The sequence below is a fragment of the Anser anser genome, assembly GCF_964211835.1.
Source record: "Anser anser genome assembly, chromosome: 3".
NCBI classification, from domain to species: domain Eukaryota; kingdom Metazoa; phylum Chordata; class Aves; order Anseriformes; family Anatidae; genus Anser; species Anser anser.
The window spans coordinates 66363486-66382226 of NC_139722.1; the positions used below are offsets into that span (position 1 = coordinate 66363486).

Genomic DNA, 18741 nt, shown 5'->3' on the forward strand with positions numbered 1-18741 from the left:
ACAGGACTAAATAACCTTTAAAAACATTTCATAAAACACTGTTTCATTCTACATATATTATACAAACACATAGAAGGAAAAACTTATTTAAAAAACAACAAATCAGAATAAACAGTTTTTGCCAGATAAATTAACCAGTTACTACACATCGAAAGATTTTAGCTTTTTCAGAAAAAATACTTTTTTTTTTTTTTTTTTGAAAATATCAACTTTAACTGTAAGTCTACACTTCTAATTCAGTCTACTTTTATAATTCAGATGAATATTACAACTATTTAATATTAGGGCACTAATCGACAAAGGAAAATAAAACAACAGAAAAACCCCTGTGCAATATTGACTAGGATTCTCGTTGTGAATCCATAGCGTGAATGTTTTGTACTCATAGCTCAAAAAATTAAACAACATAAAATCTGTAGAGCAGGTGATGAATAGTTACTCTGCTGACTCATTCCAGATGTATATACAAGTTCCAAGTATGGGAGCTCCCACGACTGATGCCAGCTGAGCTGGAGGTGAGAGGAATGGCCCAAAGATCCTTTTATCCTTTTGGAGGCAACTCTTCAGTCAACCTGCTGCTAAATCACTGTGTGCTGTCAATCCAAGACTGCAAGTACCACACCGCGTTGTTAACAGACTTAATTCCAAAATCTTCCAGCAGATGTCCTCACAAGGCAGTTGTGGCAGGGAGGTTAGAGATGTGACCATTTAAAAAGCACTGAGATGAGAAGGTAAATAGACTTACAGTGAGGGCAATACACATATGTAGACAGATAAAAGTATTTAATTGATTCTGAAGTGCCGAACTTAAAAAAAAATAGGCAGCATGTTAAAAAACACAAGGCTGTCATCTTAAAAGCTAAAAAGTCACGTGAACAAATACATAACTAGCACATCCGTTTTCAGTAGCACATCTGTTTCAGTTTTGTTAGGTAGTTCTTATATCTCAATTATAAACAAAACAGAAGATTGAAAAAATGACGGTAAAAAGCATGATCACAAGTTGCACATAGAAAGCAGTATAAGGTCGCTAATCCTGTCTTTCTCCCTCCTGTTTCATGTTAAAACAGACACTAATTTTATCATGTACTCAGAGCTGACGTGCAGCTTTCTACACTACTCCCTGGTGGCAATGACACACAAGTGTTGTCACAAAGCTCGTATTCTTGGAAGCATAAAATCCCTCAGGGGTTTTAAGGGAGACTTAAAAAAGGAACAATTTTGCTAGAAACAGTGATCCTTAGCATTACTATTATGAGTGGGAAGTTAGAATAGCACATTAAAATATTTGACTTGTCCTTCTACATCGTGGGCAATGCATCCATAGGTAAGCAGCCATAGGCACTGAGGTGACTCAGTCAAGTACTGGTCAACAAACTCAAAGCAGGGATTCTTTAGCCAGGCCTATCAGACCAGTATCTCCAACAATCAATCCATTACCTGCTTTAATGCAGATGTTCCTGGCGTCATACATGAGAAAAAAATCAGGGAAAGATGAAATCAAGGTGATGAGCATCAATGACTCATCTACAAGAGCATATACAGAAATAAAGAAATCATACTTGGGGCTTATTGGGAGACCAGTCAACATGGACATGTCTCTTACTACAGGTAAGGGGCAGGTGGAAAGAACTTGAGACTGTTCCAGCTTCTGAAATGTGCTTGGAGGGTGGCTAAAATAGCTGGGACAGATTTCTCTGCCACAGGTTCTTCGGTGGACCCATTACTGCAGACAAAGTCAGACAGTGTTGCTATGTTCTACACACTGAATAAGGTGAAAGCCACCATTTTCAATTATAGAAACAGAGTGCTTATGAAATCTTAAGAGAAACAGGTTTTGACAATATCTTGTCTGAAACTTCAGACAGATACTTCAGATATGCATGGCTGATCTTCTGCAGCCTGACTGTCCTCATTGTCAATAATGGAAATAAAACCAGATATTTAGCTTGGTGTCAGTGAATGACCATCAGTGAACAATAAAGAACTGTCACATTTCTGAACTGGTCAACATTTTCACACTACAGAAGCATCAGATAAAGTTCATTCTGCACTAAGTTTGTCCTGAGAAAAGAAGAATGCAGGTCCCACATCCTGAAAAGCATGGCAAATACAGTATTAAAGCTATTAAGCTTCTCCCAGCTTAACTAAACTTCTCTTCAGCTATCATCAAAACAAATAATCTCCTTAACCTTTTCATTGTGCTTTACTTAAAGCAAAGAAAGAAAGAAACAAACAACAACAAAAAACTACAGAAGAATGATCTGAAATCAACATTTGCATTGGAAATACAAGAGGACAAATACAAGTGAAGCGTGATGGCCAGAAGGCAGCTACGGCATATTGTTAACCATTTGTACTTCACAACGCTGCCTCTCTCTTGAATCACAAGCTCCTCACCTTCAGCCACATAAGGAACATAGTGTCTGCTTGGACTTTAATTCTTACTCTACTGTTTCCAAATACAGACTTGTGATGGGTACAAATACACATCTCAAACAAAGATATAAGAGATTCTGAAGCAAAACTCATCATAACCAACTTTTCCTCCGAAGTTTGGTTTCATTAAGTAAACATATCCCAGTTAAACCCTTTACAAACTATGTCAACAATCACGATCTTCCCCTCTTTCCCCAGAAAAACTGGAAGGATAACTGTACACGTGTCCAAGAAATAGAGGATGTCATTTTATTGGAGGTCCACAGGTAATTGTATCACATTAGGGAGTGGAAGAATCTTATGGTATGGCACAACACAATACCTCACTCTAAACACTTAAACAGAAGGTTAAATGATATGCAACATGATCAAATCAGTAACTTTCCATCTTCTAGGCACCACTGATAAATTTAAAATAAACTTTAATAAATTGAAAAAATAATATAGTCCATTAATTTGTTTGTTGCACTGTCTTTAAATGAAACAGCACTTTGAAAGTCACAAATAAAAAAGCAGCACTTTCTCTTAATACCAACACCACCGTAACACATACTGTAGCGTGGCATGCAAATCCATATCTGCAGTCTTTTTTTTTTTTAATTTTGTATTAACAAATGGAATGGTAATTTTCTACCTCAAATATTAGTAGCATAACATGTAAGTGCAGATCATTCTGGCCACAAGTGTGGTAAGCCTTAACAAGTGTGTATTACAAGAGCATAGAACACAGAGCATGACACTTACATCCAAGAATCTCTCTTTTGTACTGTACATGGTCTTTGTTACAGGCTGAATTCCAACTTGCTGTACCCAAACTGCAGGAAACAAGATTATTGACCATTTCTGGTTTTGCTTAAAAATAAGATACAGTCACCACCAAAGCATAGCTATTAACAACCTGGTCAAAAAAATGCCATAGCTCCAATGGAAAAAATAACTTGTCTTTTTAGTAGACTCCATTATGCAATAAAGTTTCCACTATAGCCATGTTATGAAGTCTTACAGTGGTACTGCAGCGTCATTCCTGTTAAAGGTTTGTGTAGACACCATGAAGTGGTGCGATGTTCATAAAAGCTGTTCAAACTGAGCTAAGCTTCACGAGACCACGTACTGAGTCTTCATGCAATGAATCCTGGCTGGCTAGACTCAGGACGTGCATTGTATGGCTGTGTGTAATAGGACTTCCACTTGGCAGCATCCCAGGGGGTGACGGAGCTTCTTCAGGAGTAAGAAACTGATGGCCTTCGTGTTCCTCTTTTAAAGGTATCATGTCTGTCAAACCTGTGTCTGATGTGAGATTTGGCATGGAAGATGGTGGTGTTGGTTGCCCTAGAGTTAGAGTTGCACAAGGCCCACTGAGAGAAGTCTTTCCAGGTAAAGGTAGCTCTTCACTAGTTATGCTGGGCTCACTCTGTAGTAGAGGGGTGGCAGCAGCCTGCAAAACGAATTTAGTGCTCTGAATGCACTGGTCTTGGTCACACTGTAGAATGGAAGGGTGTCAAAATTATAAGGCAAAGAAAACAGGGTAAAAAAAAAAAGGAGGAAAATGGACAAAAGACATGGAAAAGAATGGGATGTGAAGAGAAAAAGAGAGAGCCATTAGTATCATTCCGTGGTTAGCCACCCAAAAATCTCATTGCATGCTACCCAGGAAAAAAAACCATGCATAACTAAGCCGGTGCTTTGGATTGTTATCAAAGTAAATTATAATAAATGTCTACAGTGTTCACATAAGAGATTTTGGTTACCTCCAAAATCCTTACTTTTGTAAGTACTGTAATTCAGATACTTTGCTTAGTTTTGTTCAAAGCAATCTGGAAAGCCTAGCTAACAGTCCTTGTGTAACTCACTGCATGGGGCACCTCAAAACCTCCCTGGCTCTAGGTGAGGGAAGCAGGCAGGCGAATCACTTCTGCTCTACTCATTTTTATCCTCGAGTAACTGGCAGTTCAGAGAGGCCCAAAGGCAAAATTCAAGCATCATTCCAGAGTCAAAAACACAAGGCGTGTGTCTTATTTTACTGGTTTTCACATGGAGGAATTAAGGTGCTACAGACGTTTTCCAGAACAAGAATTCCTTTGATGCAGATGGTTTTATACAGATATAGGTGTTGACACAGCCTCTGTGATCTCAATTTTTATATTCCAATTTAATACATTATATTCTTATTCTAGAAGACATGTAGAAATAAGACAGTACTGCATATTTATTAATTTGATAGAAAAACAGCTTTCATGATTTTTAGGCTGTTTCTTTATTAATTTAATCTTGACAATACAAAGAGTCAAGCTACTAAACAAAAGTTTTCTGGCAAGCACTTTCACAGTAGCAAGCCAAATTCAGCATTATATAAATCCAATTAAGCTCAGTGAGTACGCCCAGGAATGCTTTTGGCCCTGCATCATTCCTAAGCACCATTTACACAAAGTTGTCATTCATTCCTTGAGATGACAAGACAGGCGGGTGTTTCAGCTGGCTAGGTGGCTAGTAAATCTATTGCCTATTTCAGTTTAAGTACTTCTTTCTAACTGGCATGATTTTTGAGAGCTTCCAGACAATATATATTTAATATATTTAATATATTTATATTTAATATATATTTAATTCACAGCCCGATCAGTTGTAACATCTGCAGATTTTTAAAATCCCGTTTGATTCATTTGCCACACTACTGTTCTGCTGTGCAAGAGAAATGCTACAGTGATTGAATACAACTACAAATCCAATGCAGCAAAGAAAATTTGGAAGCAAACAGTAAAAATAAACATATCCTGAGGTAGGACATGCCTATTTACTATAATTTCAAGGATTCCATTAAAGATACTCTACTTTACAACTGATTTCTTCAATCTATGTCATATTCCCGAAAGACTTAACAAATCCAACATGTATTCGAGATATTGCCAGTCATCAGTAACCACTGCTACTGACATTGCAGCAATTCCCTATAGTGCCCGTTATTTAATAAGCCACTGTGATATACACTATGCAAACTCTTATTAAGACTTTTGCTTCCCCTCGTCTATGATGAAAACCATCACTATGAAAGGTTCCTCTGATATTTTCAGGTCCTCTGATTCTACAGGTTAATTCCATAGGTTAATGGTGGATGCACACACATTATATTCAGACAGAGTGCAGGCTGACTGCTTGGTTACAGTAGACAGGTAGTATTTTAAACACATCTGAGTGGTTTAGGACCCTGACACCAACTACTTTCTGACAGGCAGAAGTCTGATCCTTACTCAGTTATGTATTTTCCAACACTTATGCTTTCAGAAAGACAAATGCACTCACTTTGTTACATATATTAAGTTTATACAAGTTTCAGGCAATTTTTTGCCCCCACAAAATTATGAACAGCCTCAGCCAAGCAATTTAAGTAGTCCCATATAACTTCACAGAATCATAGAGTGGCTTGGGTTGGAAGGGACCTTAAAGACCATCCAGATCCAACCCCCCTGCCACGGGCAAAGATGCCACCCGCTAGATCACCTTGTGCAGTGCCCCATCCAACCTGGCCTTGAACACTTCCAGGGATGGGGTAAATTTCAGAGGGATTAATCACAGGCTTAAAGCCAAAACCCTGCATAAACACCTTACTAAGGAGAAAATTGTTCAGGAGTCTTTAAAGTCATGCTTTCAATTAGTAATTCACTGTGAATAACTCACTCTTGATTAATATACTGTTATTCATCCCTGCTCATTTAAATTAAACCATACCCCTTGAACTAACCTTACTGTGCAGACTTAAAAATCCGTTAACTGATTTTTTCGAGCTTCAAAAAGACAAAATCCATCTCCTCTGAAAAGCAGTAGCTAAGGTGCATGTTAAATAACAAAGGACTGCCCATAACCACTGGGGTCCATTGAAAAAAAAAACACTAATCTTAGCTGACTTAGTCGGCTTTAGTGAAGCTTCAGCACTGATCTTCAAAAGCAAATCATTACTTAATATGTTCAGGCAATACAAATACACACCTTTAAAATAGCTGGAGATAATTTACTTGAATTCTTTGTATAGTCTGAATTAATTTTATTATTACTGAACTCTACTGCATTTCAACTGAATCAACATGGAAAAGATAAAGCAGCCTTATAAAGCTCCACTAAACAGAATGTTACAAAACTTTTGCAGGTACTATATCTCTCTTCATTTTCCACGGATTTGTGACTTCCCTAAAGCCTCTGCTCTTATTCAGATACACAATTTCAATTTTTCTTTTTTCTACCTATTTTTTTTATTTAATGAACAATGATCATCATGAAATATCTTATGTAAACAGAAAAGGCTGTAATCAGCTTTCAAAAGTGATTAGAGTTGGGGCTTATACTAGAAAAGGTAGACGTGTTAAATGAAGCTCTCAAAAACATACGATAAAAAGAGCACATACTATACAAGCAGACTATTCTGCAGCCTAAACAGCTAACACAAAACTAAAGAAAGAAATCAGATTTGTTTATAGGGCTGGCATGGTGGTTTTTCCTGGATTCCATATTTGGTTTTTTAACCAAATGAAATCTATGAGCAGAAATCTGTCAACAAGATAATCTTGTTAACAAGAAAAAGGAAGCCAAGCTCTGAAATCTAAATAGTTAAAAATCTACTGTAAAAATTATTCCACCAGTACCTTCTTACTTCAGATCTACTGATTTTATTTTCCACTTGCAATTTTCACTGTTTCAGAGGAACAGCAGATTCCAAAGGTAAGACAAGTTTAATAAATTCTACAAGTACAGAAATTCAATTATATATATACGCATAGAAAATTTCAGCCATCTCTATTTTGCATTAAAAGGCACAAACCAAAGCAAACTAGACAAAGCCTAAAATTCTGAGTTTATTTCACAAATAAATACAAACAACTCTGCCTGAAACAATACTTTTAATTTTGTTTTTCTGAAGTCAGTTTTTTTCCTAAGCTACAAAAAACATACACGTTACGTTAACAAAGCTCTTGAACATGGTAATATGTTTTTTTTTTCACATTTCTAATGCTAAACCAGAGGTTGTTTACTTCAAATTTAAAATTAACTTTCTTAAAATTTTGTCTAACACTGGTAACATTGAAGAATTTTTACAGTTCTCAAAGATGGAGGAAAAAAAAAGTTGAACTATCTCAGCATCTCTGAATAAAGTACAAATACCAAAAAAATCAGAGACCTCACAGCACTGACTGACAGTGCTGAGCAGTAACAGCAAGGATGCTGAAATACTAGATGGATACAACAGATGGGTAAAGAGTGGAGGAATGGAGCTGCATAACTGTTCACAAGGGCTGTAGGATTCCACACCCAGAATCAGGTACTGTGCAAAAACCAAGCCACAAGCCCAGCAAGACAGTGGCTTCACTAGCAAGAAGTACAGTGCAATAAGAGTGGAACTATGAAGAGAAACAGCTCTGATGCAAAGTTGAAATCGCTCCTCTTTCAGGGATTTTACTTCAGACTAGCTACAGTTTGCTTTTATGGACTGAGAGCCCATGAATGGTTAGAACACACTGGGGGCATTCCAGGAGCACGTCTTCTGCAAGCAGCCTAGTCCACGTGCTCTGATCTTGCTCTGTGTTTGGAACAAAAATGCAGCAAACATGCACGATCGCTTCTTTGCGATTCAAAGCAAAATACTAAAGACAATTAACTGCATGTGCCCTTAACCTGTTTTAACTATGAAGTAAAATGCTTTAATGAAAAATTTCTATCAGCCTTGGCCATAGTAATGCTGACTTGGTAAGATCCCTAAATTCTGTCTGGGGCAATGAAAAAGCATATTTGTCAAGTACAACCGTAAATGTTGAAGGAAACACCTGTAAAACTCTCAGCGAAGTGGGGCTCCAATCCTTGCTGATCTTTGTGCTGTCATAGTAGCACACTGGGATTGTCAGTTAATGTTCCCTGCATCAGCTGGATTCTTTCTTCCAGATCACTGCTAGAAGTACTGATATGAACATTTGGGAGAGGACTTGCTGCATGTCTCACTGGTAAGAAACAGCTGCCCATGTACTATAATGGTTCCTGTGATTCACAGTGGTATGCGTAAGAAAGAAAACAGACTCTCTAACTAAAGAACTTGCATATGGGAAAGGGAGGACTGGGTATAAGGTAATTTGGCACACAAGCCGCTGCCTAAGCACTAAGAAGACACCTAGAACACAGGAGTGCAGGTAAATTTCTTTAAAACAAAGAAATGAACGTGTCCTGATATAAAGGCAGATGGAAGTAAAATCTAGCACTTAAGGCGTTAGAGAACTTCTAGAGACATCATGGTAAAAATAAACCAAACCAATTCCTCTTAAAAAAAAAAAAAAAAGTACACGGAGTGAGATGGATTCTCTGTTTCTTCATAGCATTACTAAAGAAAAGACCCTGTGCATTAAAACCCAAGAATCAACTCAGGCTTTTAAGATAAAGCTAAGTACTAGAGAAGTCAGATTCAGGTAACAGTAGCTGATGGGTTTATGCTGAAATAAGAACCTTTCCATAATACAAAGAAAATTAAACCTTAAAATGAAAAAGGAAAGAAAGAATTGAACATACTTAGAAAATTATGATTTCACGATGGTTGAGATACTGCCTGTCATGCAAAAAAACAAAACAAAACAAAAAACAAAACAGAAAACTCTTTAGAATAAGAGAGATGCTCAGACAATTAAACTAATGAAGAGCTTGCAATAAAATGCTATAGGGAAATACTTTGGAAACATCAGATCTACAGATTATTAGCTCTAAGAGACCATGCTTGTCACTTGGATATTAAGAAGGTGGCTAATTAATTTGCTGGATTAATTTACCAAGAAAAAAAATTACATGTGGTACCAGCCTTCAAAAAAGTAAATATAGCTTCATCCCTTAGTAGAATAAGGTAGATACTAAGAAGAGACCAGGAGAAAAAGCTCTTTTTTTTTTTTTTTAAATGAGATCTAAAAAAATTACAAAATAGTATGGGTCTGTGAAGCCCTGATGATAAGAAAAGCCCTGACTTTTGAGACTGTGGCAAACAGAGTCAATAGCAAGAATAGAGCCTATATGAAATATTCGAAGTTTTAAAGGCAAAATTATCATTAAAGCTTTTAAATATAATAATAATGCCTCACAGATGGTATGCTGAATAAGAGAATTTATTGCACTGAAAACAAGTGTCTGGCAACTTTAAACGTAGAACGATACTTGTTTTGAACTTAAATGCAAAAATGATGATCTGTTAGATGTATTAAAATAAATGAGAACAGAATATAATACTAAGTAACCTCCAGAGACTTAAGAAATGACCAGGAGCTGGTTGGATGAGGCACAAGAATTCTATTTAGAAAGATACCATTCAGTGGGTAAAAGATTTGAGGGAAGGGATGGAAAGAGGGAAGGAATGGAACAAGAAAACACAGTGAGAGAGCAAATGCTCATTAAAATCTTTAATATCGAAGTGCAAGAGACATTTTAGCACATTATTTGGATTTAGTATAACGGTTAGAAATTAAGAGTCAATATAGACATAAGATGTAATGCATTCTGCAATAAAATCCTAGGAGACATGCCATAAAGATGTACTGGAACACACTTCAGATCTCTGATAAATGACTTCCTGGACTCAGAGGTAAATTGCTAAAATAACATTATCATCTCTGGTGATGTATAAATGGCTAAACCTCTGCCTATTTAAACAGTATTTATGGACTAAGACTGACCTACATATGATCTTAATTTAAGAAATTTAACTTTCTTTGTCCTTTTCTGAACCCACACTAATACGAGCTGCAGTTTCAGACTCAGCTCCTTCAACCAGCCAGTTCTTTGGGGCCTACCTGTCTCAGCTCCAAGAATGCATTTTTCAGTTTAGGCCTCTGTCTTTATTTCCAAGAGGTATGCAACCTTCCAGAGGGGAAGATGGAATCTTATTCCATGTATTGCATAACCTTTGTCAGCGAGGACAGCTGGTAAAAAGGAAACCTCTTCTTCCACAAAGACTTTGCCTCTACCATTCTCCATCCACTGCAGTCTTGGGCTTGAGCCAGTCAATGCTTTAAACTTTCAATCACCAAAGGAAATTTTGATGTTCACTTTTGAACTCCCAGCAAAAGGAATTCTAGAGAATCTTGCAGAGATTCCTTCTCTAAAATAAATGGGATGTTGTGTGCCTTTTTTTTTTTTCGTCTGCCATGAAGCGTACTCCACTGCCTTTCATTTGAGAAACTCCAGCAGTCTCTTTTCAGAGGACAGCAAGTGAATGGCTGGTGTTCCTAGCACTGCTGCTCCCAAACTCCTGAAGAAGAATCTAAGATTGTGTACTGGGAAGATAGACGAGAGAGACTGGTAACGTAAAGCTTGGAAAAGCAATAGAGGTCACTTTGTGGGTAAAAGTTTTAAACAGAATGATGAAGTTTTACTTGATTAATTCTGTCTAAATTTAAATTGGAACGGGAAATCCGGTAACCAAGCAGAATGGATGAAAGCTAAGCTAGCAGTAAGGTGAGTTAATTTTGTTTACACACACAAAAAAGTCCCATTATGTGGATGAGATCGAGATCTTAACTGCGGATTAGGGAAATCAGTTTTGTTGTTTGCTGCTTTATGAGACAGGAAAGAGAAGAACAAAGACAGGTACAAGGTCCACTGAGAAGAGCAAAAACATCCACCTTAGAAAAAAGAAAAAGGGAAATGTGAAACAAGAACACATAAAAGGCAAAGTTATGTTCCACTGCACTGTAGCCAGCAGGAAACGCATTTATAATTTCTTATGCTTCAAACAATTCAGGAAAGAATGTAAGATTTTAAACAGGGAAGAGAAAACAGTGCTAGAGAGATTAAGCAGGTCTTTAACAGTTTGCAACACAACAATGGAGAAATTTTAACGCTAATATGCAGCTGCCACTAGAATCCAACTGGTCTTCCATAGAGACCAGGAATAACACCCTGAGATGTAATGGTATCACTGTCTCAAAGAGTTCCTCCATACAAGACACGGCCTGTTACATTTTAAAAACTTATTTTGTGAGATCATTTTCAGGAATGAAAGCTGCACATTTCGAAGCATCTCTAATATCTGTTAAAGAACCTAAACCTTTCTTGCCTTAAGTACCATGATATAAGGATATAAGAAGATCAAATCCTTGAAGAAATGCACTTGCATATTTACAGGTACTACACTCTAAAATCATAACAGCTGCCTGTTTGACAAAGTAATACCATAAAAGATTTCTCCATTTCCAGAGACAAATTTAGACAATCTTCTATCTAACTGAAAAAAGGTTTGCTCGTTAACATCTCATAATGATAGTATCTTCTTACAATGTGAGTTTAATTGCTATAATGTTAAGATAATTTAATGCTAAGAACTTACTGAGGGCTGATGATCATAAATAATTAGTCTTGACAAAGTCAGGAAGTTCAGGTAAACCCTGAAAGACCTCAAGCTATTTTTAAGTTTTGCTTTCTTTTCCTTCCTTTAACTTCCCCTTCTCTTTTCGGGGTTAATTTTTTGAGAAAAATTTGCACAGAGCATTACCTTGTTCTGCACAAAGGCATCTCACAGAAGATTCAGACTTAATGTGTCCCTAATACATTTTCTCATTAAGGAGACTAACTAAGCTTCCATTTAATTCTCAAAATAATAAGCAGAAACAGGTTAGCAACTAGAGTAAAATTTTTATACCAGTTTATCAGCAACACTAAAACTATCTGTCTGGGAAGATGTTAGAAGGCTTTGTGGCCTCTTCCTTGTGGCAGAGGAAGGGGGTACATAACTCATGGCTTCTTGGACAAAATCTTAGAACCCAAGATAGCGTAAAGATAGGTGGAAAACAATTCAGAAGTAGGCACATGTAAGATTCTTGCCTCTGGAAAAAGATCTCTTTCACTTATTCTCCTTGGCACTGGAAATCCTAGCTTCTATTATAACAGCCATTGCTACCAGCAAAACAAAACCAAAAACCACCAGTAAAAACTATTGGCACGGTTTCAAAAATGTTTAAAAGTTTTGTTGTTACAACCCAGTTACCATGTTTTGTTCATTGGAAGTTCAGTGTCCTCCTGCTCTTTATTCAATACACTTCTCCCTCTTTGTTCATCTTTGCTTTTTAAAACACATTAGTCTATGCAAAACTGCAGTATACAAGCGAAGGAGGAAACATAGTACGAGAAAAGTGCTACATCAAATAACAATCAGTTGGAAACTGATGAACCAGAGCAAGTCCATAATACTTGAATATTCCAGTTCAAAACATAGCATGTGTCAACAGTACAAGTCAAAATGTCGGTATATTCAATAAATCAACAGTGTAGAAAAACTTTTTTTAAGAATCCATGAGCATTAACTATTACACTTTGTGAAACACATTAAAAAAAGCCTTGTTTTTCTTTCTTTACTGTTAATAAACAAGTCATTCTACCCAGTGTCAGCTGTATCCAGTTAGTTATTACTTGATTAGTTCACATGAAAGTGGAGAAGGAAAACATTCACAGGAATCTTGACGAACACTATGGGATGATTCCTACCATGTTGCTCTGAGATTGTGTGGCCCCATACATAGTGATGCCATTTGATGGTCCTGCTAATTGGGGTGTATCTGGTTGTATAAATCCTCTTCTGTCAATTAAACTATGGAATAATCAAAATAAAGAAGAAAAGAGTTAGAAATATTTCAGATCAATAACTCTCCTCAATTAAAGGAAAGAAAAAAATTATAGCATACAACAAACCTTAATGCCCTACCAATAACTTCAAATGTCCCTTTTAATCAACTGAAGAAGTGCAAGACTTCATTTCTACTCATCCTCAAGGTAAGTGCTTCCTTGTAATATTACTGTCTATATAGTTATAATGTGCTGCTACTTCTCTGGAGGTTTATCAGGGACAAAAAATTTAGAAGCTGACCAGCAGGTACCATGAAAACATGCATTTTAAACCACAGGTGTGAAAACAAATTACAAATTACAAATCTCATTAGTGCATTTTGAATCAGAATCTATTTTAAAGTTTTTTTAAATTATTATTCTGTTCCTAAACCTCAAAATTAAAGCTCAAGTCCAAAAATACTGATTTCTTAACAGCTAATTAATCACAACATTTAGAAAGAAAGAGGAACTTTTGTTCAGACAACTTACTTGCCAGGTGCTTCATGACAGCTATCTAACACTGCTCATAGTTCTCCACTATTCTTATCAAAGTGATGTACTCATAAGAAATTCAAAAATAAAAGGGTTTGTGGATAAATTAATAGAAAGAAGTAAGAATCTATGTAAGATTACATAAAAAAACAATGAATGGAATCACCTGATGTAGCTAACGATTTTGCTAAAATTCCACATACAATTTTACCCTCAGTTTGAAAACTGTAAGAGTTACTATGGTTTTGCCATTTAATAATTATATAAAAAGCTGAACGTACAGACACTAGTACTGTATTCTACGTGTGGATTAGCTCATATCACTTCTACTCAAAACAAAAACTTCTCAAAACTTTTTTTTTGTTTATGCTTCAATTCAAAGATGTTTTAATTAAATATAGTTTCAATTATAGTTCCATACATTTTTAATTCATAAATGACAATGTTATTTTCCTGTGACATGAACAGTGTTGCTTCCCATCTGGAAAACTGCAAGCTTGAGAAATCAAGAATGCTGTAAAATTTTAACACATACACACCAAGAAAAAGAAAAAAGATATACCCCCCTTTTAACCAAAGACAACAAATTTTAACTGGAGGTTTTATCCTTCCTGTTACTAAAACCTAAGGTGTTTTAAGGCATTCCTGTCATAAGAGCTAAAGTCAGCACAGAATTGGTTTTATTTTTTGATTTATGGAACCTCTAAATCCACTCTAGGTCAAGACAACCTCAATTTTAAAAGATAAGAACAGGACGTACAGAAAAATCTAAGGCGTTTCCCCTCTCCAAAGCCAATGATGTATCCACCACTCAAAAAACCATTTAAGCTCTTGTCAAGAAGCTTTGCAGAACAGGTTTTTAATGTACACTCAAAACACTTAAAAATCCATCTGAAATTAAAATCTGTCTTGTGGAAAGCACTCCTTCCAAAATCAGATGCTTGAAAAAAGTGTGTTATTATATCAGATCACTAGTTAGACCTATGTTGACAGCTATGAATCAAATTAAGATTTGAAAGTTACTGTTGAGGACTTGTAAAATGCACTCTGAATTTGCTAGCATGGGTTTCAAATGAGAAACACGATATTTAAAGGAAGCGAGGAGACTTTAAATTATTATCTCAATTTGCAATCCATTTTCAAAGGCACTTGAACCTTTTGCATTTTAAGCTGCCATCACTAGTAAGCTATTTTACGGTTTTTTAAGGAAAAAAACAAACTTGAATATCTAGTGATTTGGCATGCACCTGAGATTAAATATTTCAGAGTGATCTCGTTCACAAGTGGAAAATTAGATTCTTTGTTAGATTTCAAATCAGGAAAGAGCAATAACCAAAAAAAAATAAGGCTATAACTTTTGTTTTGAAGTCAGAAAATTTTTATAGTCACAAAATATCTCCCTGCAGAAACTCTACGTTTACTTTATCATCTAAAAGAAATTATATTAGTATATGAAATTTAGGAAAAAAATGTGCAACCTCTATGAAAACACAGGAGCCAGTGCCACTCTGGTTTATTGTGTGTGGCTAATTGTATCAGTCAAAGCAGTTATTTCAAATACTGAGAAACATTATACACTTTTAATAACTATTTCCATGTGGAGACAAAAGAATTTGAAGCAAGGCATTGAGTTTTTATGTCACATACTTCTATGAAAAGCAAAAGAGCAGGATTAAAGGGTTGGCTTCTGACACCATTCCCAGAGGCAGGAAGCAGAGGCAGGGCTACTCTTTACAGGGATTACAGCGTTAACCCAGTACGAGGAAATAATATCTCAGGTATCTGCCTCCTTAGGAAAAGATGCCAGCCTCTCCTGCTGACCTCCTGCTGCTCTGTGGAACAATCTCTGGTATTCACAAGAGCAAAGAGAGAAATCCCACTTGCTGTGAAAAACTTTGGCCACTGGACTATAAAGTCAATTCCTCTTTCTTTCTCAATAGTACAGATTCATTTCCAGACAAAGCAAACCAGCTTCAACAGATGAGTATTGTCACAAAAAAAATAATCTACAGGATGAAATCATTTCTACATCTACATGTAGAAATCCATCTACAGAGGAACTAGGCCTCTCCTGTACACTTATTAGATGAGCTATCTAACCACTGGGCACTGAAGTAAGAAGGAGGAGTTGTGCCTTTCCTGCTGCCAATGTTTTTTTCCTCTGGTGTTTACTCTGTCTTGAATATTTAATTCCAGATGAAAAAACAAAAACATAAGCAACCTTGACTATACAAATGTTTTGGACCTGTAATGTGAAAAACGTATGCAGCAGAAATTAATCCAGTAAGCTTTCTCTGGAATTACTTTGGTTTAAGAGAACCAAAATCAACTTGGTGTGTATATGTTAAGAGTAGCACAAATAGAAAATATTGTCAATTTAAGTAACAGATTTCTGAGTGAAAAGGCAATATGAACAATTATCAAACTAGTTGTAGAATCAAGGTTCCAAGTATATTGCTCTTCTAGACTCATGTCACATCTGTTAGTTATATATGAGTCTAATTAACTTTCAATAGCCCATCATGTAACATCTAATTACTACTTTTTTTTTTTTTTTTGCCAGCAGTTATTAACTGCAGTGGCAAAGGTTCAAAGAAGAAGTTTATTTTAATTTCAGACATCAACCTTAAATCCACATATTTTACAGGATCCGATCACTAACTTAGTCTAACCACAATTTGCTGTGTCTCTTTAATACTGAAGAGAAGTTTTAGTTAACACTTCTAACAGACAGTAAAACAAAACATTATTTTAGTTGAGTAAACTCAAGAAGTCTGAAAGAATATTTTTCTATCGATCATCACCTGTCTTCATTTACACTATTTTTGATATTCTTACCTTGGAGAGAGGGGCCCACAGAGTGCAGCACAGCAATTAGTAAAGATGTTGCCATAACTGTATGGATTATAGTTTTCTTTACCTCTTTTATTTGACCATGATCCTTTAATCTGAAGAGATATGAACAAGATGCATCACATGTAATACAATATGGAAAATGACAGAGGCAATTTAAGGGTTACCAAAGCAGCAGCATGGTGCTTACATCAGAGGCAGACCAGAGAAAACCCATGATTACACTTTCCTAACAGCTTTGGACTGTTATGAAAGCTGGAACCTAAAATCTTACAAGCAAGCACAGGCTTTACCTCAATAGATTTAGACAGCCCCAAATCTCAAAGGACAAATATACTCACAGCAGGAATTTCAGCATCTAAACATGTTTTGCATAATGGTCTAAGCTTAATTTTACAAATATTACAGACTGTTCTACAGAAGAGGTTTGACTGCAACATACCATTATAGCCAGCAATAGAGGACTTGTTTCCCATACCCTTGGGTAACTTCTCAAGCTGTCCAATACCACACAACATCATTTGCTCCTACAGCCCACAAATGGCTCTAAAATATTATGAAGTAATTGCAGTCATTACTGCCTTTTAGTACATACTATGCTTTCTTTTAGACAATCTTACTTTTCTGTTTGTGAGGTGCTTGAGAGCCTGGATAATATACCTTACTGTATTCAGCTGGAAATGTGTGCCTTAAATGAAGTTACAGAAGAGTTTACTTGAAATTCAGACATGTTACACTCCTACAGTTCCCTGCTCTCTGACTTTCAACAGTCCAAAAGAGATTTGAGGGCTCCTTGGTTGGATACCTGATACAGAGGTACAATTAATTCCATGTCTGCTTGGTAAGTTTTCCTGGTTGATTGGTATTTTTTTCAAGTTTATAATTGTAACTGTGACCTTAAAATAACAACAAAACACAGATTTGACAGTCCCAAAGATGCTACTTCTACATTCAAAAAATACCTATGAGAAAAGTACAACAGAAAATTACAGTAATTTTAAATTTGCAGTAATTTGTTAGATTATTTGCTCAGTTCCAACATGCTTTCTAACATTAGCTAACTAGCTTTATTTCCTTCTTTCATTCATTTCCTATTCCACCTGTTAGTGAGGGAAAGACACACCAAGCCTCCACACATAGTTAAATATAATTTCACACTGAAACAACAGAAACCTATGTGCAAAATAGGACAACTGTAGAAATGAGAAAGTTGACCTTTGAATTAATTACATACTCCTCACTAGAGGTTTTAGATCTTAGAGAAACAAAGATATTTCAAAGGAAAAATACGATAAAAGATGAAATTTTAATTTTGAGAATTCAGCGTTTTCTAAAGTAAGTGAATTTTGAGTCAAATGGTATTTAGGACTCCAGGTAAAGAAAAATACTGAAAATTTAGTAATTTTCTACTGAATTGAAGCATATGAAATATACTAATTTGTCTTCTCTCTTCTGTACTACATTTCCTATTTCAAGATACAGGTCCTGGGGGTGTAAATCATAATGGATGCACTGTGTAACCACTACATCTTCAAGCCACAACTACAGTCCAAAAGAGTTCTCATATTTTGAATCAAGCATGACCAAGTTACTTCCTTCTTTACTAGTCAGGCATTCACAAAACTATGCATCTATGAGTGGAGCGCTCTGAGAATTACAGAGAAAAACTGCATAGAATTAAAATTAGAGATCTCCTCATCACTACAATATAGAAACATGTATGTAGAAATATACTGTGAACTTACATCTTCATTTGTTGTTTGATTGGAGCTGATCAAATACGTGTGAAAACCTGAGAGGCCTACAATGGACCATACAGAGAAAAAACACACCACAGCTTCCAACACAGTAATTGAAAGTCAAGGAAATATATGCAAATGAAAAAAAAATATATCCAATAACAAGCAGTTACAATCACAAAGTTCAGTGTAGGCAACTTCTAGTCCCCAGCTGTCTTGAGATCTTTAGGGCACTTCAAAGGGGTCAGCAAAAGCCAAACTCAGAAAAGCAAACCTATTGTCATTATGCTTTGGTGCACAGACCACTGAACACCACTGACACCAGCAAACGTTTAAGGGTCTGCACACTGAAAAAGGACCAACTACTGAGTGGTTCTGATCTCAGCTGCTGAAATTCAAACTTACACGTTCATTCTGTAATGTTATCACACTTCTTTTAAGATAGGTACATTGAGAAATAACAGTAAATAATACTTCTGATGGGCTGAGGGGAACATCAAATACAATATAGGTTTTCGAAGGCTAACTAAGTAGCAAAGACTGAGCAGATATGTTTGTAAAAATATTTAGCGTACAACGGGGATCTTGAGCAAGGACTATGGGCTCTAGA

General features: G+C 36.1%; 1 protein-coding gene across 4 annotated transcripts in view; it reads right to left on the reverse strand.

The window, feature by feature from the left end:
- Window positions 1–2667: 2667 nt before the first annotated feature.
- The window catches only part of ZDHHC14 (zDHHC palmitoyltransferase 14), a 108307-nt gene continuing 92233 nt past the window's right edge, over window positions 2668–18741 (reverse strand). For 2 of the 4 annotated variants that reach the window (XM_083828785.1, XM_083828784.1), the window contains exons 6-9: window positions 18138–18240; window positions 16378–16487; window positions 12928–13030; window positions 2668–3874 (exon numbers count right to left, since the gene is read on the reverse strand). In XM_083828785.1, coding sequence (XP_083684911.1) covers window positions 3518–3874; window positions 12928–13030; window positions 16378–16487; window positions 18138–18240 — 673 coding nt within the window. In that variant the 3' untranslated portion in view covers window positions 2668–3517. Of the gene's footprint in view, window positions 3920–12927; window positions 13031–16377; window positions 16488–18137; window positions 18241–18741 lie in introns of all 4 variants that reach the window. The other 2 variants (XM_083828783.1, XM_083828782.1) reach the window with 1 other exon arrangement.